This window comes from Macrotis lagotis, chromosome X, assembly GCF_037893015.1.
Source record: "Macrotis lagotis isolate mMagLag1 chromosome X, bilby.v1.9.chrom.fasta, whole genome shotgun sequence".
Classification (NCBI taxonomy): Eukaryota; Metazoa; Chordata; class Mammalia; order Peramelemorphia; family Peramelidae; genus Macrotis; species Macrotis lagotis.
Genome location: NC_133666.1, coordinates 598332060 through 598356190, shown reverse-complemented (window position 1 = coordinate 598356190; position 24131 = coordinate 598332060). Strand labels below are relative to the sequence as shown.

Genomic DNA, 24131 nt, shown 5'->3' with positions numbered 1-24131 from the left:
AGAGAAATCTAGGTCCATATAGGGAGATGTTCTCACCTGAAAAGGACAGTTGCTTTAGGGGGATTCATTTGTTGAATGAATTGACCTACATTTTAATTCCAAGTCCAATGTCCTTTCCACACTGTACCATATTGTGTCAACTGATTGATCCAAGTCTATTTTCAATTCCATGATTTTTTTTGCCCTTATAGATTCTCTCTTTTTGTTCCCTGTTTTTCTTTGCCTCTAATTCTTCTAAATGAACTAACGCATTCATAGAATCAGAGTTTTTAGAGCTGGAATGGAACTCAGAAGTGATCTAATCCAACACCCTCATTTTACAGATTAGAAGACTGAGACCCAGGGCAGCGAAATGATTTTCCTAAACTCACATAGTTGGTGAGGATCAGAGGATGAATCTGAATCCAGATTCTCTCACTCCAAAGTCAGTAGTACTTTCTCCACTACAGTCTCATGCTTTCTTCCAAGTGCTGATGGGATGGAAGCATTTACATTATTATTATCCCTGTGACCCAATGTGAGAGTATCTAAGAGTTGATCTGAAAATATGTAGAAATGAAGAAAAAAGATGTAGCTCATTAACACCTATTGGTAATAATATCAACTAAAATTCTGGAACAGTATTTAATTATCAGCCACATGAAGAAAATAAAAATGTAGTCATTATCAAGTAGGAGATAATATTTTTCAATTGCTTCTTCAGTGGAGAGCAGTCATTCTTACACTAGTAGCTGTTATGCTAATTAGACAGATTGTGAGTAATTATGCTGCATTTGAAAGATGCCAAAGCTATTACAGGGTCTTTGTGCTGCTAACTAGCACCTTACAAGGTTCTTTCCTTCAGAATCATAATAAAAGATTGCTTTTCATTGGAAAGGTTTATATTTTTTTTTAAACACGAATGAGCTCTGTATGACATTTTTGGTTTACAGATGGAATTTCCCTAATTATTTTGCTCTCACTGATCATTGCCATAGCATCCTATCCAGTTTTTCCCATTTCTGAGGTATATCACCTCCCAACTAACTTTCATACAGCATCCAGATTCATCTTCCTAATGCACAGCTCTATTCATGTCACCCCCATGATTCATAACCCTTTCAGGGATCTCTCTTGCCTACCAAGTCTCCATAGATAACACTGTTGACCACCCTTTCCTTCTATCCACTCCACTCTGAGTTTTCATGACACTATTCTCTCCTGGATTTTCTTTTTCTTCATTGGATTATCATCCATATCACACCCAATCTGATGATTTTTGTCCTTCATTCTTGAAGAAGACCATGACATCAGAGGAGGTGAGGGCATAACAAACATGTGAATTTGATATGGTTGAGGGGAGGTTGTGCTAAATCATCAGCCTCATTTTCTCACTGGATCCAGTGGCCAGATATGAATCAGGACAACAGGAGATGGCCCTATTCAGGATTAAAGTCACACAGCTAATAAGTATCAAGGGTCTGAGGCCAAATTTGAACTCAGAGCTGGTGCTCTATCTACTGTACCACTTTGCTGCCAATCTAAGGTTGAGTGTATTCCCAAACTCTGTCCTGGGTCTTCTTCCCACTCTTGGTGAACTTATTAGCTCTCATGGGTTTAAATTTCTCTGCAGATAACTTCCCCACTTTATATCCAACCCAAAGTTCTGTCTTGATCTACAATCTCACATCACTAATTGCTTATCAGTCATTTCAAACTAGATATTTCAAAGACAATTCAAACTGAATATTTCCAGACTCTAAATAATTTTTTCTTCCTCGCTCTCATCCTCCAAGTCCTGCAAAATACTCACAAAAATCTCTTCCATATTTATCTTTCTACTCACAGAACCATTCTAATGCAGGTCTTCATAATCATTGAACTACTGTATTAGACCAATAACTTCTTATCTTGACTTCATCCTCTCTGATTCATCTTTTACACAACTCTAAAAATAATCCAATGCACAGGTATTTATAGCAGAGTAACTCACCTTGAAGAGACTTCTGAGCTTATATTGATTTGATCAGCCACAGTCAGACATTCTATTCTGGTCATAAATTTGAGGCTAACTTTGCCTCTCAGAAAGACAAATATATAGAAAGATATGTAGTGCCCTTTGAACATTTCTCTTTCCCCTCTACAGTTGGTTGAGCACCAGGTCAGTCCATTTGATATAGGAACCCTATTGAATTATATAGCCCAGACTGTCAATGACTGACTCAATATCTAACCTGTTAGCTAATGATGTTTAGCCAGACAGTGATATTAGTGGAAAGAAGGAGAGGGGAGGCATCCAAATTCTTCATTTTTAATTGTTGCATAGCCTATTGCTTTACATCTTGAGAATGTACTATTTTTTAGGTGTTTGCAAGGCAAATGGGGTTAAGTGGCTTGTCCAAGGCCACACAGCTAGGTAATTATTAAGTGTCTGAAACCGGATTTGAACCCAGGTACTCCTGACTCCAAGGCCGGTGCTTTATCCACTACACCACCTAGCTGCCCCGAGAATGTACTATTTTAAAAGACCATTAGAAACATTTACATGCAAAGACTTAGGAAAATATTCTGCTAAATATAGACTAGTCTTCTATTCAGGAAAACAGACCCTACAGGAGGAAACTCTTTGCTGACAGATAAAGTTCCTCCTTATATACAAGGTTGTGAGATTGAGGAGCTAGACTGCAATGTTTAGGGTGCTGGTTGTGCCATCGAGACTTGAATTTAAATTCTGCCTCGGATATTTACTAGTAATGTAATCCTGGACAAATTATTTAATCTCTCTCTCTCTCTCTCTCTCTCTCTCTCTCTCTCTCTCTCTCTCTCTCTCTCTCTCTCTGTTTCCAAATCTATAAAATGAGGAGGTTGGGCTCCCTCTTAAGGGTTACTGAGTCCAGCCTCTTCATCTTTTGAGAAGACTCAGTTCCAAGAAAAAGAGGGCAAGTTGCCTGTGATCCTTACAATTGGATTTATATCTTTGAACAATCTTAAAAAATATTTAGTCTAAAACACAGTTAAGAAAATTGAATCTGAAAAGGAAGGTGAAGGGCTTGAGGTCACACAAGCAGAGGAGAACAGAATTGGTATTTGAACATAATATATCTGACCAAAGATGCAGGACTCTTTTCATTACTCCCAGCTGTTCTTAACTTTGACTTTAAGATTTATTGAACCAGGGCAGCTAGGTGGTGCAGTGGATAAAGCACCAGCCCTGGAGTCAGGAGTACCTGGGTTCAAATGTGGTCTCAGACACTTAATGATCACCTAGCTGTGTGGCCTTGGGCAAGCCACTTAACCCCATTTGCCTTGGAAAAAAAAGAGGTATTGAACCAAATGCTCTCTCGAGTCCTTCCCAGTTCAAGGTCTGAATTATAAACACTAAAGATAGTGACTGACTTTTTCAGTGTGGTTAGTTTAGCTGAATTGTTTCTTACTATTTTTGTATACTTTGCATTAAGGAAAGAGGTTTTGTTGTTGTTGTTTTTTTTTTTACTTAAGGTCCATGAATTTGGTTTCCAAAATATTTTGATAACTATTTCAACATAATTTGTTTCTTACTCATATAATTTTTTGTGCATTTAAAACATTATTAGGAAAAAGGGTTCATAGGTTTTATGAGATAATCAAATGGGTCCAGGACACAAAAGAAATTAAGCATTTCTTTCCTATCATATGCAACCTGGTCTACAACATTTAAAAATCAGCCTCCAATCTCTCTCTCTCTCTCTCTCTCTCTCTCTCTCTCTCTCTCTCTGTGTGTGTGTGTGTGTGTGTATGTCTCCCTCAATTTCTCTTTCCTTCCATAGAGATTCAACCATATATATATATATATATATATATTATATATCACATATATAACATGTTTGGGATTGTATACATATGTACACACATGTGAATGCATGTATTTACTTTTCTTTTCGTTGGGTCGTTTGAGCCACATCTGATTCTTTGTGACTCCATTTGGGATTTTCTTGGCAAAGATACTGGAGTGCCTTGCTAGTTCCTTCTCTGGCTCTTTTGTTCAGACAAGGAAACTGAGGCAAGCAGGTTGAAGTTAATTGCTCTAGTTAGTGATTGAAGCCAGGTTTAAATTCAGGAAGTCAAGTCTCCCTGATTCCAAACCCAGTGCCCTATCCACTGCACCACCTAGTTGCCCTTGTACTTTACCCACAGGCATTAATATTCACACAACCATGTCTTTAGGGAAATAGAGAGGTATATAGATAGATGTATGTATGTATAGATTTACGAAGATATCCATCTATACATTCAGATTATATATACAAATAGTATCTATATGTATTGGACATATTTAATTTCTACTTACACATGTGCATAACTACATACATATTCATGAAAACATTCACATATTCATGTACATGCATACATGTGTGTATCTTATTTCTGATATTACCTAAATCCCCTGGAGTAGGCAAACAGGAGGGAGATCAGAGGGACCAGATGACTTGTGTGGCCACTGCTTTATATTCTGATAGCAGTACAGCCTCCCCATCCACAATAAACAAAGAGGTGTTTTCCACTCTTACCTAGTCCTTGCTTCACCATCTTTACAAAAAAGGGAGATTTTCATTTTCATTTAAAACCTTCCTCGCATCTCTTTGTCATAAATAGATGGACAAGACACACCTGACCTTCCATCAGAAACGACTCAAGGAGTTCCAAGAAATATACGTGAGAATCTTTTCAATTTTTCTTACTAAGTGTAGCTGAGGGTAGAGAGGGGGAGATTTTAATAGAGAGGAAAAAACCTATCTTCCTATGATGCAGGTAAAGAAATGTGTTTTCCTTGATGGAAAAGGAGTTAATCACTATATTTCAAAAAAGATTTAGAGGTTTTTCTTTCTTTGCAAATCCTGCCTGTTGGTATGTAGTTTGCCAAGCACTTCCCATATATTCATCCTTCAGATTTGATGGAAATATTCTCCCACTGGTACAATTTCTATAAAACTATCCACAGCTCTGGTACCACAGGATTCCACAACCTAGTGTCTGACAAGGTACATGTTGGTGGGGCTAGAGGTATCAGATGACCTTTCTTTTTTGTTGTTTTAACAGAGAAGTAATTTCACCATCCTGTCTTCTAAACCAGTTAATTAAAAGAGGCTGAAGAATCGATCTTAAGTCAAAGTCATCAGGGTTATAAATGACTGATTGGACAAAAAACAGAGTTTATAAAGGTTATCTAGATACTAAGTATACATTTTACAGGGCAAAGATATATGTAGGTCTAGGTGCTGGTTCAGGTGAGCATCTGAATCCCTTTGTCTTCCTGCTCACCATGGTAATGATACCCATAATGGGAGTTGGTACAGCTTTCTCAGGAAAGAAGAAATATCCTGAAACTCCTGAGAAAGTCCAGAATTTGGGCATCTCAGTGTTTTTGTCACTGTGAGATGCCAGGCACTATATAACACAAAAACCTTGAGATAAGAAGCAATCCCTAGTTCCCAAGTAACTTGAAATTCTAGCTATTCCATTTTCCAGACTTCCCTTTTCAATTCTATCAGCTTTAGAGAGTCTGCTTCCTTCCTTGTCAAACATATTGGTTTGTAATATGTATGTTTTTCTTTTTATTTGTTGATATTTCATGTTACCAAGAACTATATACAAAAATATTTTTAATCAATTATTCACCCTAGGGTTCAGCTGAAGGGGTTTAGCATCTCCATTCATTCATATCTAGAACCCTCAATCTATGACTTCTTTTCATCCTTTACTCAAAGGGTTGATTAGTGTTAATAGTCATTCCAATTATTCCCTCTTCCCTCTTTGTACTTTTAGGGTTATGGCAGAAGGCAACACTTACATTTCTCACCATTTTCCCATGATGACCCTGCCCAGAGCAGAGATTTATATTTAAAAACCTTAATCATCCAAAGTTTCCCCTGACCCTCAAAAACAAGATATTGGATAAGATATTTATTAATAAAACTTTCTCCCCATGTTAACTTGTCAAATGACTCCATATGTTATTCTTGAGGGACTGGAATCTTGCTCTCGTTAATCACAATTAGGAAAAATATATACCCTGAATTCCAATCAAAGTAGCTACTACAGCCCAAGCAGTGGCCTCTGTGGTAGTCATATCGACTTCTCTCAAAACTGACTAGCCTCAGTGAATTTGCCAGGTCAGTGGAATCATTTCCTACTAAAAGTCTCCCTCAACTTAAATCAGTTATTCTGGGACTATATTTTTTTCAAGACAGCATTCCCAACTGTTATAATAAATAGGGAAAAATATAATTTCATAAACCCCAAACCATTAACCCAGCCTGATTTAAGGGTCAGGAACATCACACACACAGTAAGTGTCACACACAATAATGTCATTCCTTAGGTGACATTAGTGTATGAAAAGATGTCCAGAGAGGACTAGTACCTTTGTACTAGATTTGCTGAGACCTTTTCAGGGATGCTTATCCACCTTTGGTGTCTACCTGTCACCCCATTCTCATCTGTGACTCTAAGAAGCTACAGCATGTGCAATAACCACCTTCTTGTAAACAGTCTCAGCAGATGAGCTACATTTCAACAGGTTTCAAATTCTTTGGTAAGTTAGGTAGATGTCTATCCCAAACATCTAAAGACTTCCCTCGGTGGAATGGACAAATGAGAATAATTTACCCCAATGGTCATGAAGAACACTGAAGCAAATGCTGTGGAGCTCTTAGAACAAGGTCATCCACTGCATCCCAAGCCACCAATCATCTTGACTTTTGTCCTGCCAATGGACCTGGATGACTCTGAAAGAGAGAGTGAGGCTTTGTGCAACTCTCCTTCACTTAAATCCAATTTAAACAAGAGTCATTGGTCCTCTTTGAAAATAAAGGAAAAGCAACAATATTGTATGAATGACTCCTTCGATGACTTGATATCATTTTTCTGGACCTAATTCACCCCCCTTCTATTTTCCAGATAGCTATTTAGTTGCATGGTTATTGACATCAGCTCCCCCCAAAACTGTACCTCAGATAAATTATCTTACCTTCTTGAGGGTGGGAACCAAAGACAATTATATTGCCCCATCTTAAGCCTTCTCTAGGATCCAACAAAATCATGGTCTTTTCATGTAACTATATATTTATACAAACTTATTATCCCCTTGACAATAATATTTTTTTTTTACTTTACGTCTTTCCTCTCTTTTTAGATAACATCACATTTTTCAATGGAGCATTTAAAGATGTAGAAAGTGTAACATTATTTTTTGGTAAGTTGAATCCCTAGTTTGTAGGGATAATATTGTGGGAGATATCACTGTTTCAGATGCTTGGAGTGGGCCTATATAGTTATAATAACAGAATTGCTGATTTAGGGCTAGAATGAACCTTACAGGTCACCTAATCCACCCTATAATCACATTTTACAAATGAAGAAATTAAATCCTAAAGATGTTAAGTGGTTGTTATTGAAGTACACAGGCTAAGTGGAATATCGGGGAATAGCTTGGGAATACCCAAGTCCTTTATGACTCTAAATTTAGCATCTTTTCCTCCATATCATATTATCTCATCAGGTTCTAAGTAGCATATCACTGGGGAAGCTCTCAGACATTCTAGATGAGTACAATCACTTCTCTCAGGGGTTAGAATCCAACAGATGGATAGGACACATATAAATATATAATGGTTATATTAGAATTATATAAGAACTGCCACTTCGAGAATAGAGTATCAGAGCCTAAGAAAAATGTATCCTCTTTTGTAGAAGTCCCTCTTACTGAGGGTCAAAGAGGAAAACTAATTTACTGAAGCATGTCTAACTTCATAGCTCCAACTAAAGAATTTCTTATTTTATGCTCCACTTCCCCTGTTGCCCCTCTGTAATAGTAATATTGTTATTGTTATTCAGTCATGACCCCTTGGGAGTTTTCTTGACAAAGATACTAGAGTGGTTTGCCATTTCCTTCTTCAGTTCATTTTACAGATGAAGAAACTGAGGTTAGAAAGGTTGAGTAATTTGCCCTGAGTTTCATAGCTAGTATATGTCTGAGATCAGATTTGACTTAGGAAGGCTTGGCACTCTATCTTCTGTGCCACCAAACAATAGTTAACATTAAACGGTGCTTTAGGTTTGCAAAGAATTTTATCTATATTCACTCATGTGGTCTGAACAATAAACTTTTCAGATTGTTGATTAGCTATTCCCATTTCATATTTTATATAATGACTAGTATTATATTCATTTTGCTGATGAAAAAACTGAGGATCAGTAAGTAAACTTTCCTAAGAAAATAAAAGCACGGGGGCCACTAGGTGGCGCAGTGGATAAAGCACAGGCCCTGCAGTCGGGAGTACCTGGCTTCAAATCTGGCCTCAGATACTTAATAATGACCTAGCTGTGTGGCCTTGGGCAAGTCACTTAACCCCATTGCCTTGCAAAAACCTAAAAAGAAATAAAATGAAATTTAAAAAAATAAAAGCACAAAATAGTAGAACTGAGATTACAAGTCAGGTCTTCTCATTCCCATCCAAGACTCTTTGCCCGATACCATGCAAAACTCTTCAATCTCTCACTGCCAGACATATATTAAGTGATCTCTAAATGCTTCTAGACCAAGACTACCATGATGGTGTCAAGGTGGTGAGTGACCTGGACAAGAACTACTTAGAGCATTTAGATGAAGCCCTTCATTTTCATGCCCTTACTCCCAAAGAATTTCTTTATTTTTCTCCTCCCCTCTCTGCAGATTGCTTGGGCTCCCACTTTACCTGGCTACAGGCCATCTTCACCAACTTTCCAGCATTGCTCCATTTTGTGAACAAGTTGAAGTGTGTGGCTGGCCTCTGCCCCAAGGACTTTGAAGACTATGGCTGCTCCTGTCGGTTTGAGATGGAGGGGCAACCTGTGGATGAGACTGACAGGTGAGTTCCTAGAATCAAAAACTTGGGATGGGGCTGGAGTTTACTTGCTGACAGAGGGAACAGGAGCTATGACTAGCATCATCAACTAGACAGGGGGGAGAGTAGTAGCTTAGGGGTCCATTGATTTCTTAAGGCATATAATTCCACTTTGGAAAAGTTCAAATTATTAAGTTCTTTATTGAAATGTGAGTAAATCAATATAAGAAATATAAGTGGAGGGGCGGCCAGATGGTGTAGTGGATAAAGCACCGGCCTTGGAGTCAGGAGTACCTGCATTCAAATCCAGTCTCAGACACTTAATAATTACCTAGCTGTGTGGCCTTGGGCAAGCCACTTAACTCCATTTGCTTTGCCAAAAAAAAAAAACCTAAAAAAGAAAAGAAGAAATATAAGTGGAGAGAGAGAGAGAGAGAGAGAGAGAGAGAGAGGAAGGATAGGATAGGATAGGATATGGTAGGGTAGGGTAGGGTAGGGTAGCTTAGGATAGGAAAGGAGAGGAGATAGGATGATTGATGGATGGACAGATAGACAGACAAATAAACAAATAGACATAAATATATAAACAAACAAACACACAAACAAATAAATAATAAATAAATAAATAAATAAATGAATAGATACATAGATAGATAGATAGATAGATAGATAGATAGATAGATAGATAGACAGGCAGATAGATAGACATGGCAGAATGAATAGAGCACTGGACCTGGAGTCAGAAAGACTCATCTCTGAGTTCAGATATGACATCAGACTCTTACTACTTGTGTGATCCTGGGCACGTCACTTAACCCTGTTTGCCTCAGTTTCCTCATCTGTAAAATGTACTAGAGAATATTATGCCAAATCACTCCAGACTCTTTGTCAAGAATACTCCAAATGGGGTCATAAAGAGTTGGAAATGATTAAACAAATAAATGTGTGTGTATATATGAATGGATGTTGTTATGTATGTATAAATATACACATGAAATACAACAGGTTATATGTATATATATAATGCTATATTAATTTATTCACATATATATCATGTATGCATAGAATTAACTAGAACTAGAAGTTAGAGAGCTATATAATGTACCAAAAGTTTAAGTTTGAATAGATAAAAACTACCCCATGACATTTTGGAAAAACTGTATATATTCTATTTTTGCAAAAGTCTAAGTCTAATTAAGTTTACATTTATGTGAATAACTAGGGATATAAGAATATATACATATGTCTAAATCTATGTGTATATTCTCATATTTACTGTATGTGTTCTATATATGCACATAATGTTATATTCCACATGAATGTGTATATATACACACACATACATATATATATATATATATATATATATATATATATATATATATATATATATAGAGAGAGAGAGAGAGAGAGAGAGAGAGAGAGAGAGAGAGACTATAAGGGCACACATATTGTGTGTGAAGATGCCGCTGGATTCTAAACACTGATATTTTGGCAGCATCTACCAAGCTGGAAAAACTTTTAAGGGGAATCTGGTGAGAGACTATATGTCTGTTGTCCAAGGCCTCAGTTAAGCAAATTTAGAGATATTTACTATCAGACAATCTGCAACAATGACATGTTTGGCAACAGCAACTAGGGAAAACTTTAGTTCAAATCCAGACACAGACACTTAACTGACTGTATGACCCTGAGCAATCTTTGTCTGCCTTGGGAAGTGGGAATAATAAAAACCCCTACCTCCAAGGGCTGCTGTGAGGATTAAAGGGGATAATGTTTGACAAATATTACATAGCAAACATTAAAACACTATAAAAAATATAATTTATAATAATAATATTACATATTAAGATAATAATATAATGAAAAGTATAATTCTATTGTCATAGAGGGTTGCAATCTGCTAATGGATGGAGTACCCACACTGCTGAAACCATAGGTTATTGACATATTGATGTAGCAAACATTCACTCAATCATGATTTTTTTTCCTACTTTACTCATAGTAAATCATTTGGGAGATATGGAGATGTAATGGAATGGGCATTGTATTTGCAGCTAGAAGACCTGAGTTCAAATCCTGACCCTACCATTTATCTACAATGAAGCCTTGGGAAAATTTTAAACAACATGGTTTTCTCATCTATAAAATGAAGATGAAAATTTTTGCATTATTGACATCACAGGATTTTGAGAATCCAATAAAATGATTGTAAAAAGAGATTTTCTAGAGAGCTAAGTAAATTTGACCTATTATTAAATTTCTTGAGGACCATGGGGTACAAAAATTTTCCAATCTGCAATAAAAGACACTGAGGCAGAGCTCCAAGTCAATAGCCATTTATTAAAGGGATCTGGTCCCCCTTTAATGAATAGGACTTCAGATCATTCTCACTATATGAGATACCCCCTTTTCCAAGGTCTTAATTTGATGGTTCTTGATATCCAGATATACAGAAGAGGCAAAGTAAACTACAGAGTCTCATTGGTTTACAGAACTTGATCAAGAGCTGCTACATCAGCATAGGTGGTCCCAGGATGGGCAAGACTCAAGAGTCATCTCCACTGATTAAAGTGGTCATAAGATGCATGCCTCCTTATGTCGGGCAAGAGAGGATGGTCCAGAGGAACAAACATAATTTGAGGGACTTTCCATACCACATTAGAATGTCCTACCTACACTAGGCTTAGTCACAATGATCAAGCAAAAGAGGGCAGAGGTCCGGAATCCTTTCACTCATCTTGACTTTGGTCATGTACTCATCAGGCCAAAAAGGGTGGAGGTTCTTTAATCAGCATTCTCGTGGTTAGGCAAGTGAGCTTTATAATAAGCTAGTGAACTTATAGCTTATACTTTAAAGTTACTTTGTTGTTTAAAGTTTGGAGCCTACATTATAAGAAATAATCTAACTAACCCTAAATATAATATATTAAAATATGTATTATATGTATAATTTTTATATTAGTATTAATTGACTAGATTGACTAAATGCATATTAATAGATAAATATGACACTAATAATTGCTGCCCCTATGGCATAATATCAACCTGAATAATAATGATTGAAATAAAGTAAATGATTAAATCATCATCTATCACAGGACAAACTGTCATTCATTTTTATATTCCTCAATGTCTGGCAAAAGTCTAAACATAATACAAATTTTATATATTCATGCTAAGCCCTTGATATAGGTCATTATTCACATTTGGCCTCTCCACTCATGTTAGTTAAGTTATTAAAAGTGAAGTTTCCATGTTTTAGAAGGATTAATGACTTATGTATTATTAAAAAACAAATAAACTAAAAAAAATTCTTCTGCTTTTGAACTTCCCAATAGCTTTCGCATATTTTAAAGACCTCCAGGCAAAAATGTATCTCTATCTCACAAACTCTCAGCAAGGAGGAGATCTTGAATATATATGTTTACATTCTGAAATGAGAGATAGATTCAGCTCAATGAGTTGGTAGGAAGAGATCCTTCCCCTATTCCCCAGTACCTTCCTTTTTCTTCTGCAGGGTTAGGGATGGGAAATTCACAATTGTATAAGCTTCAGAGACTAAGAAGCAAAATAGCAATCCATCAAAGTCATGACCATATCAGAATTAATAAATCATGCATGTTGAAAATTGATGGGTGGTTGAAGACGCAATTTCATTTTCTTCACACCCGTCTGAGAGGGAACTGGGAGCCCAGAGGGAACACTGGAGGAAAGGCAGTTTCCTTGGAGATTTGCATACCAAATTGGAATAAATCTTAGTAAATTTATTCAGAGACCCATTATTTTTCTATCTCAAATGTCACAGGCTTCCTGATTGAAGTCAGTTTTTGCCCTGGGTAGATATGAAGTTTTGATTACCCAGTCCATCAATCAACAAACATATATTGAGTTCTTACTAATATAGTATCACTGTGCTAATGAATTTTTTTGCACAGTTACTAGATTAGAGGGAAGACATATATGTAATGTACCTGGTTTCAGCAAATAATTTGACAGAACCAGCACAGGATCATCATAAAGGTGATGAATTTGGATTTGGAATTTTAGCTCCATCATTGTGACTTCAGGCAGTTCACTTCACTTAAGGACCTCAGTTTCTTTTCCGTTAAATTAAGTGTTTGGATTAGATGAAAAGACCTTTAAGTTCCTTTCCATCTCTGTATCTATGAGCTGATGATCCTAAATCACTATCTGGACCTGTAAAGTGGGGGCAAAATACCTATGGAGTATAAAATTCATTATGTAAAACACATTGTCAGCCTTAAAATGCCAGTTATTATGAAATCCTTAATGATTAAGATGGAGAGATAGAAAGCAGATAACCCAGTTAGTCAGGTTATGTAGGACAATAAGACATACAAGGAATGTAATAAACAGACACATTTATGTAATACACATATACATGTAGAACATTAGCACATACACAGATATACATAATTGTACTTGGTTAAGCAACTGGAGACACAAAGCTTTGTTTACTGGGTTGATATCAACCTAAACAAAGTCCCCTAGTAGCCTGTTCTAGGGATATGTCAAAATATGACCTGTACCCATAACATATTTACAGTTTCTAGGATGATAGGATATAGACACTCAAAAGATGGAGCTGACCCAAAGGAATATAACTGGGATGGTGAAGAATCTTAAGATCATGCTGTACGGAAAGTGTAGTTTTAGCTCTTTTATTTGAATGAGAGATGTCAAAGCTTTGAATTAGTAAATATCTTGGGGTGGCTAGGTGGCGCAGTGGATAAAGCACCGGCCCTGGAGTCAGGAGTAGCTGGGTTCAAATTCGGTCTCAGACACTTCATAATTACCTAGCTGTGTGGCCTTGGGCAAGCCACTTAACCCCATTTGCCTTGCAAAAAAAAAAAGTAAATATCTCATACCTGCTGAAGTTCATTAAAACTATTTTAAAGATTTTTAGTCTATGATATATACAGTCTGATACTTAAAATTTAAAGTGGATTTTGTAAATTTTGACTTAGTCTTATTTAGATGATTGAATATTGTTTTAGCCTTGAACATGGGACTCTATCTCTGTATAGGAGAATTTTCCATCTTCTTTCATTAGTACTGATTTTGTGGTTAACTTAGTTATGTTTCTTGCACTAAGGTTTTATTTTAAATCTGCTGGAAGTATAGATTTTCTAATTTCAGTTTTGCAATAGATATCATTTGATCTGTAGGTAGATAACTACTTTTTACTTCATTTTTTTCTACATGACAATGAAACTATTTGCCAACAAAAAAAGTACAGCACCTATTGATAAATGATAGTGACTGTAATCTGTTTGCAGTATGATTTAATAAAAATACAATTAAAATGAATTACTATTTAGCAAAATATCATGCTGTACAAAAATTAGTTAAATGAACTGAGAATGTTAAACCTGAAGAAGGAGGGCTTAGTTTAAAACTGATAGTTATCTTTGAATGTTTTAAAGATTGTCTTATAGAAGAGATATTAGATTTGCTCTACCAGGGCCAAATTAAAGGGACAAAAAAGGAATTGAAATCAGTGTAAGGATAAATTTCCTAATTATTAGAACTAGTTAAAGGTCAAATGCACTGTCCCTGGAGAAAATAGGTTCTTTCATTAGTGGCCACCCAGCTTTTATTTACTTCAGCAAGTATGGAGGAGACTTGGATTTGAATCATGGTGCGGTTTTGAGTTGCCTGTGTGACCTCAGACAAAACCATTTCACTTCTCTAGGTCTCAGTTTCTTCATCTGTTAAACAAAAGGATTGGCCTCAATCTCTACAATTCCATATAATTTTAACATTCTACATGGTACAATTAAGTTCTAATGTTCTATATTTCAAGGTTTCTTCCATACCCTAGTTATAAACTATGCTACATTTTAATATTTTATGCTCTTCCTTTACCAAGAGGGAAGGAGCTCTTATGTTATTCTCCTTCTGGAGTAAATTTGCTACTTCTTTATTCTAGTGACAATTAAATAAACAAGGAGTTCTTTCCTCTAACTCCTCTAACTACAGTTTTAATTTTCTCCCCAACCACATGTCCAGTTGTTGTTTCCAACACCGAAAATGTTATGAAGATGCGGCTGAATTGGAGTGTGCCCGAGATCTAACCAAACTTTCCTCTGATATCAGTTGTGACAATCAAGACATTACTTGTGGTAAGTGAAATTCATTGCAATGAGTCCAAGGTATCCTGGATAGGGACATGATGATTCTAATGTAAATAGTATGCTTGGTGATATAAAGAACTTTCCTTCCTTCTCAGGAAATCCACTGTCCAGGGGAGTCCAGAAGTTGAACCAGAGGATTTCCCCTCCTATTTTATCACCCTATATACCCTTCTATTCTATCTGTCTGGGGTGAGGACCAGTTGGAAACAAAGCTATGACCAATTTGATGGACACTGACTTGGTATCCTGATTATGGTGCCCAATCTTCCTTCACAGTATTTAGGATTTAGAGTTGGGAGGGATCATAGAGGTTGTCTAGAGGGAAATGAAGTGAGTTGGAAAGTTTTCTCAGTCTTCTCCATTTCTTGATTCATCTCTCCAGAGTCCATGGATCCTTGTGAGCATCTTCTATGTAATTGTGATAAGACTGCCATTGAGTGTCTTCTTCATTCACACATCAACTCTTCCCTCAATGGTTTTGATGCTGCCTTTTGCATGCCTACAGTTACAGGTAAGAAAAACCAAACTGAGTTGCTCATTTTCTTAGCAATGCTTGCTGTAAATCACTGGCTTTACCTTCTTTTCCTTGTTAGTTATCCTTTGTCCAGTATAATTCAATGACAACTATCATGAAGGGTATGTTACTTTACAAACTCTGTGTTCAGATCTGGGGGAGATCTTGTTTCTCACTTCCAAGAAGCTTAAACTTGATTGTGGTCAATGAATAGCAAATTCATATTTCATTTATTTTACTCTCAGTAGAGAATGTGAGAACAAAAAATAAAATAAAATAAAATAAAGCTAAAAGCTAAATAATTATTTTAATAAGTGAATTACTTAAAACCACTTAGTCCATATGCTTTACTTTGTTCTCAAAGGGTATTTTTTTTTGCTCTTCAGCTGGGCTGCTGCATTCAAATGATTTTTTTTTCAGAAAGTTTAGACTAAGTAATACTAAGATGTCAGGAGGAGAACTGAGTCAGGAGAAGCTGGGTCTGAATTTCAGTTTTTGTGGTGGTTGTTGTCCTGTCGTTGTAGTCATGTCCAACTCATCATGATCCCATTTAGGGTTTTCTTGGTAAGAATTCTGTAGTGATTTGCCATTTCCTTCTTGAGCACATTTTCCAGATGAGAAAACTAAGAAAAACAGGGTTAAAGTGACTTGGCCAGGGTCACACAATGAGTCAGTGTCTGAGGTCACATTTGAACTCAGTTCTTCCTACCTTCAGGTACCAACTCACCTCTGTCAGTCTTCTTTATAACATGGAAATACTGATTCTCACACTATTTCTCAAGGTTATTGTTGGGGGTGGGGGGAAAGCTTAATGAACTCTCAAATAGTATAACAATGTGAACTATTCCCACTTAGTTCCTGTGTTGCCACAACCCCATGTGTCTCTGTCAGGAGTTGCATCCTTTCTTTTTGATAGCATTCTTCTGGAGATGTGAATGTATTTTTAAAAAGAATTATTTTTTTGCATTCATCCATATGCATATATATATATATATATATATTTTTTTTTTAAGTTACAAAATTTCCTTCCACTGTCCCTTCCCACCCACCCCCTCCCTTCACTGATCAGGTTAACATTGTAACATATTCTTGATAAACAACTTTACAGATTAGCCATTTTCAGTATGAGGAATTAGGATTCAGGGAAAGAGATAACATAAGAGATATTTTTATAAAGTGTTCATCAGATTCTGAAGGGTTATTTTTGTTTTGTTTTGTTTTGTTTTTCTTTCACTGGATGGGGATAACATTGTCTATAGCCAGTCTAATACAGTTGTCCTAGCTCTCTGAACTGCTGAGATGAGCTGCATCTATCAAGGTTGATCATCTCACAATGTTGTTATTCATGTGTACATTGTTCTCTTGGTTCTGCTCCCTTCATTCCACATCATAACTCATCTCATGCTTCTCTAGAGTAGATGTGAATGCCTTAATCCAAAGGTGTTTCAATATGAACTGAAATGAATTCTTAAGATCTTTTCATAGTCCTCTCTAATTTTGTCCTGTCTCACAATCCTATAGTTCTATTATCTGTCCCTGAAGGGACTTTTTAACCTTAGTTCTGAGTCTCAGCTTGAGAGCTTGGAAGCTCAACTCTCTCTATTTTCTCTCCCAACATGTTAACTTTTCAGATACAAACAGCAAGGAAGAGGTCATGACCCTGCCAACTGACCGTAAGTCTCATTTGACCTTAAATCTCATTTGTATACTGCAGCATTAAAATGGGAAGGTAGAGATGGGTGGTTACAGATAATGTTCTCCTAAACTTTAAAGGATTGCAGAATTCTTTCCTGACAACAATCCCATGAGGTACTTGCTCATGATGAGACTTTGAAATTAGTTACTCTGAACTTTTGTTTAGTTATCTGAAAAATGGGGACTATCATTGCTATATGTCTGCTAAGTCAACAAGCATTTGTTATCAATCAACAATGTACCTATGCTATGTTAAGTTTTAGGGACACAAATAAATATAAAAATTGTCCCTGTGTTCAAGAAATAAACAATCTAATGAGGGAGGTGACATGCAGACAACCATGTACAAACAAGATATAAACAAGATTAATTGAATGTAGCTTATGAGGTAAATCATTAGCACTAAGGGGGACCAGGAAAAGTTCTTGAAAACTTTTAGCTGAGAATTGAAGGAAGCCAAGAAGCTTCCAAAAACAACTTACTTCCATGACTATTTCATCAGAAAATATCATTTAAATATAATCCACTATTATCACTAGGCTCATGGGCCCAGGATGAGGAGCCATTTGTGGCTAAGGAATAAGAAATAAAAATGCTCATTTCATTTCTTTACTCCCAGTAGGTATTATGAATAAAATAAGAAAATGTTTGAGTCTGAAAGATCATAATATGAGAAAAATAATATGAGAAATCATAAAATTCCATTCAAATATAAATCATGATTCTGAAGAAGCTTACAAATTGCCCTTCACCAGCTGACTCAGTCTGAGGAAATATTTGAGCAAATGAACAGGCAAAAAATGCTCATTTCGTTTTATAATAGTGTTGTTATTATTGTTCAGTCATGTACAACTCTTCATGATGCCATTTGGTGTCTTCTTGGCAAAGGTCCTGGAATGGTTGACCATTTCCTTCTACAACTCACTTTGCAGCTGAAGAAACTGAGGGAAACAGGATGAAGGGACTTGTTTAGAATCAAACAACTAATAAGTGTCTGAGACTGAATTTGAAGTCTTCCTGACTCCTGGATCAGGGATCTATTCAACTCTACTTATTCAGTTATCTAATTCATTTCATAATTCTCAAATATTATTACCCTATTTTATAGATAAGAAACAGGCTCAGAGCATGAAAGTGACTTGCCTGGTACTATACAGCTTCAGCAAAAGTCAGGATTCATAGGATCATAGAATAAGAGCTAAAAAAAAAGGATATTTAAAACCATCCAATGCAGTCCCTTCATTTTACAATGAGATTCAGAACAGTTAAATGACTTACCCAAATCTACTTAGGCTATAAATGGCAGAGCCAAGATTGGACCTAGTTCCTCTGGCTTCGAGTCCAGTACTCCATGCACTATCAGAGGTCTCTTCCTAATTAAAAGCATCTTCCAGTGGGCATGGGTGGGTTAAGCTGGAAGTATCCATGACAGCAGATGTGCTAAAATTCCCAAACTCAGCTTTTCCTCTGCTCCCAACAACAGGAAACATTAATTACCTTCCTTAATGAGACTAATTCAAACATCCAAGTGCAAAACAGGTCCCCATGCTGTACTTAACAGATGTGAATTTGCATTTGTTAGGATGTAGACCATTAAGTACCCTTTTTCTCCTGCCCTCACTGTTGCCTCTCTTGGATAATTAAGCTGGTCTGTGGGCTGCATCATGATGTTATTGAGGTAGAGGGCTCAGCGGTGCTAAGAGAATTCATACAGACCAGACAGAAAAGTATGAAAAACATCTGTTCGCAATCACTCCTCACCAAGGTAATGCTGGGCTCATCTCCCCATGACTGAGTGAGGAAGTTCATCACCAGCTGGGTCTTCTAAAGGATCCCACACCCTTCCTCCTCCATGGTTCAAGCACCATGATGCATTGGCATGGGTTTACACCTAGCCCCCTTCCCCCTGGAAGCTGTCTGGTAGTTTCAGTTCAAGTTGGTTGGTGAGTCCCCTGCTCCTTCAAAGAGAAGTTAGAGAGGGAATGGGTACAAATTGGGGTACCTTCTAACTCAAAATTTCTGTGATACAAAAAGATCAACTAATGACTCCAGGATTCTATTATCTAGTCCTTGTTGGGTAGCTTCCCAAAAATGTCATGACCTTTCTGGTTCTGACCATCATAGGTTTTCCAAGGGATGATCAACATGATGAATAGTGAGTGTTAAGAGCACTGACTAGTAGTTAGTTGGTGTTGGCTCTGTTAACTGCTAGCAGTGTGACCTTGAATGATTACTTAAAACCTCACAGAGCGTCCAGTTCCCCATTAGACTGTAAGCTCCTTGAGGGTAGGGACTATCTTTTGCCTCTTTTTATCTCCAGATTTTTCACCATTCCTGATAACAAGAAGGTGCTTAATAAATGTTTATTGATTGACTATAGAATAAGAGGGTCATGGGATTACAGATTGTATTAGATGATCTGAAAATTGTCTTCCAATGCTAGAATACTCTCATTTCTATGAACTGAGATATTGGAATGAGACAAAGGAATGATGGGAAAGCATTGTGACTAAGGAGTATATGTATATCAGAAGTTGTTATCAGACCTAGGCTTCAGTTCTGGGTTTGTCAATGACTGGCTATGTGATTTTGAGCAAGTCAGTCTACCATGAAATTTAAAACAATGGAATCTGTATGATTTTAAGATGCTGACCTTATTCTTCATATGTGTTGCTTCCTTCAATTAGATTGTGATTTTTTGGAGGGAAAAGACTCTATACAGAACTTTTGTATTTTTTATTCCCAGGATAGAAGCACATTTTAAGTAGTTAATAAATTCATTTCATTCAAGTTGATAATAAAGATAAGAATGATTATGGTGGAATTTGGGTCATCCAACAATAATATTTTGGCTCATCCTTGATTCTCCAAGGTTTTTCCTGTGAATAGGAGGGAAAATGATATGTGGGGTCCTCTGGGAGTCTTATAGTCAAAGCAAATAAGGTAAATTATTTGCTGAATGATATGAGTGTGGAAATTCTAGTCAGAATCCATGCTCCTTTGTGGCATTCTTTCCTCTTTTATATACGGAATTTATTGTGTTGCTACTAAATCCAAGACCAAAGCATCATTAGGGGCCAAGGCAAGTGGGGGAGGAAGATAATTTCATTCCACATCATACTCCAAGTTCATAGGATCAAAGGATTTGATACAGGAAAGAGATTATGGTCTAGGTCACCTTTCTCTTGGAAAGATAAGGAAATTAAGACTCAGAGAATACAAAGAATTACTCAAAAAGTCTTTACTGAGTTACCAGTAGGGTTAGGATTCAGCACCAGTTACACTTTGTCTACCATAAGTTTCAGAAAACTCTTGAAATTATACCTCCACCACCATGTGAGATACAAGTGGGGGATAACAGGAAAAAAAAGATTTTATATATATATCTCGCAAATCTGGGGCAGGACTGGGCCAATTATGGTTCACAGAAACACGTTAACTTGTATCATGATATACCTCTAACCCAGCATCCTTTCCTATCATCTTGGCAAGGTCCTTCTCTTAGGGTTTCAGTTGTCTCATCTCTATCATTTTATTTTAGTCACAAACCTTAGCTGTGAAAATCCTAATCAGGCTGGGCAACCTCTCTGGTAGAATGATAGCCCTTTCTTGACTACTTCTGTTATGGCATATTATTCTTAAACTTCATAATGAAGGTTTGTTTGTTTGACTTTAAAGTAGTCTTCTTTGTTCCACAGATCTTCTTGCTCATAAGAGCTCTCTGACATCTACTGCACGAGCAGAAGGTATCGTATGAAAAAAAATACAAAAGAAACACTACAAAAGATAATATGTTGTTGCTCATTCACTTACTGTGGCTCATGGCATCCCAGGAATATAGAACCTCAGTGTTGCTAGGGACCTCAGAGTTCACCTCATCCAATCTCCCTGTTTTACAAATAAAGCCCTAAAAGTAGGGTGACATCCAAGATGAAACAGAATAATCAGCAGAGCTGGTATTTGAGCCAATCTTTTGGATTCCAAATTCCATCTTCTTTTTGCCATAACATTATTTCTGAGCCTTAGTTTCATCATTTTAAAATGGGAGTAATAATTTCTGCCTTACAGGCTTATAGAGTAGTTATAAATAAAGCAGTTTCATAAACTGTAGAGAGACACATAAACTTTGCTGGTATTGCTTTTAATATTCCTACCCTGTGTTAGCATCTAATCTTTCTCTATTTTTTCCCTTTTCCTGATGCTTATCTACAGACTCCTTCCCTGCCACATTAACTGGCTAAGGACTCACTTGAGTTTTGTTTGGAGTAACTAGTACATAAATAGGTTTAATAATAGTCAAAAAGATGACTCAAGTGGGAATTACTAGCAGAGAACTTTGATGATGTCAGATTTAGATTTTGTAGACATTTCCAAATGTCCAAAAGAAAACAAATCCCACCTGTTATTGAAAACCTTCCTTAACCTCCTGACCCTTAATTCTAATGTCTTCCTTCTGTTATTTTTCTTTTTATCCTCCATATAGTTTTATCATGCCCCTCCCAACAATTAGATTGTAAGCTCCTTGAGGGCAAAGACAGTCTTTTTGCCTCTATTTGTATTTCCAGCACTTAGCATAGATAGTATCTGACTTATTAAGTGACTATTATTGAAATATTGCTGACTTTGTCAGAGGTGACTCCCGTGACCCTGAGGGCCATGGAGATCATCTGATCCCACTCCTGTTTTAAAGTTGAGCAAACTAAGGTCCCAATTCTCTGAAGTCTTCAAAAATTTTCCTTCTTTTCCCATAGCAAGTAGAGTTTGTGGTAAATGCCCTGGATTTGGGTCTGCCATTGTATGCACATTATGACTGATTTAGGCAAGATATTTCACTTCTGTGGCTACCTCACTTTTGTCTTTTGTGAAATTAATGGATTGGACTAGATGGTTTTAAAAGTCTAATTCCTATAAGTCTATGAGAAAGTCTCCTTGGATAAGTAATCAATGAGTTATTTGCCCAAGATCATACCTCTAGGTCAAGTTATTGCAATCAAAGATGTAGGTATAGAACAGACTTCAAAAGTCATCTAGTTCAATCCCCTCATTTTACAGATGAGGAAACTGAGACCTAAGAAGGTTAGGTGATTTGCCTAACATCATAAAAAAAAAAAAAAAACAACTAAAATAGGATTTTGAATTTGGTTCTTGGGACTATATAGCCATATTGTGCCATATTGCTTCCCCATTTTAAAGTTCAAATTTCCCCTTTTCTCTGGGTCTATTGCCCTTCCTGAGAAAATCCAGTATAGTTCTAAGACTTACCATGTGATAACCATCCATACCCAGCCCCTAAGAAGCATGGCTACTTTTAAGTTTTCTTGGACCTCCCATATTAGAAACAGAGCTGTAAGAGATCTTAGAGGTCAGCTAGTCCAAATCATACATGACTAACTTAGAATCTCCCCTAAAATATCCTCAATTAAACTGTCATTCAGTCTTTGATTAAATATTCCCAATGAGGGGGAACTCATAGCCTGACATGAAAGGTCCTTTTAATTTTAGGTTTTGTTTTGTTTTGTTTTGTTTTGTTTTGTTTTGTTTTGTTTTGTTTGTAAGGCAAACAGGGTTAAGTGGCTTGCCCAAGGCCACACAGCTAGGTAATTATTAAGTGTCTGAGACTGGATTTGAACTCAGGTACTACTGACTCCAGGGCCAGTGCTCTATGCACTGTGCCACCTAGCCACCCACATTCCAGTATTTTTGCCAAGAAAATAACACATGGAGTTTCAGAGTTGGATACCAACACATACCTACACACACACACACACACACACACACACACACACACACACACACACACAAAAACCCTTTTCTGTATATCAGTCATTCAACTCTATGGAATCAGTTGCCGTTCCCCTGGCTAAGTCTTCTTCAGTCCAAAAGCTCCCTAGTTCCTCTTATTAATTTTCATCTGGCACGATCCTGAAACCTTTCATCATTCTCACTACCCTTCTCTGGATGCCTTCATCCAAGACATTGAAGACAAGGAAGCAGAGGAAGAGGAGGAAGAAGAGGAGGAGGAAAAAGAGTGAGAGTGGTGATGGTGGTGGAGGGGTTGTATGTTAAAATAGCTACCATTTATTTATATTATAAAATTAGCAAAATCTATATATGTTATCTCATTTGGTCCACATAACAACTCTCTAAAGTACTATTACTACTGCCATTTTACAGATGGAAGAAATTGAAACTAAGAAAGGTTGTGACTTTCCCAAGGTATCATAGCTAATAAGTTTATGAGATAGGATTCAAGCTCAAGTTTTCCTGAATCCAGGGAAGACTATATCTGCTTCACCTAGCATTATACTAGGTGCTAGTGTTACAAAGGCAAAAACAAAAAGTTCCTTTCTGCAAGGGATTTGCATTCTAGTAGTGGAAAAAAAAGCAAATCCAACAACATGAATACAGGTAAATGCATACAACAGACATAAAAAGTCAATCAATACAAAGGAATTTCCTGTAATACTGAAGCGTACTAATATCTGGGAAGATCAGGATAGGCCTCATGTGAAATTTTAGCTGAGTCTTGAAGGCAATTAGAGGTTCTATGAAGCAGAGGTGAGGAGGAAAAACATCTCAGGCATGGGAGAGAGCCTGGGAAAAGGCATGTATTGTTCTGTCCTGGGAAAAACAAGAAGGCTTGTTTGTTTATAAGATAAGTATGTCAAAGAGATTATAGAATGGAAACAGTTGATAGCTTTCAAGCCCAACCAGAGTAGTTCATTAAAACACTTCTGCCCTCAGTGCATTGCATGCTTTCTTTTTTGCCCAATAAACTCCTCTGTGCAAGAAGATGAATGAGTATTAATGTGTTATTCCAATCCAGAAATAGATTTTCATTTTCATAGGAATCATTCCTATATGTTAGAAAGAATATCAGACTATTCCTTGAGAGATCCATGTTGTTTCCCTGGCTCTACT

General features: G+C 36.8%; 1 protein-coding gene across 1 annotated transcript in view; it reads left to right on the top strand.

The window, feature by feature from the left end:
* The first annotated feature begins 6628 nt into the window (after nt 1–6628).
* The window catches only part of OC90 (otoconin 90), a 42378-nt gene continuing 24875 nt past the window's right edge, over nt 6629–24131 (top strand). The window contains 7 exon segments of the mRNA XM_074202131.1: nt 6629–6677; nt 7151–7210; nt 8690–8864; nt 14877–14989; nt 15384–15512; nt 17147–17188; nt 20909–20956. Coding sequence (XP_074058232.1) covers nt 6629–6677; nt 7151–7210; nt 8690–8864; nt 14877–14989; nt 15384–15512; nt 17147–17188; nt 20909–20956 — 616 coding nt within the window.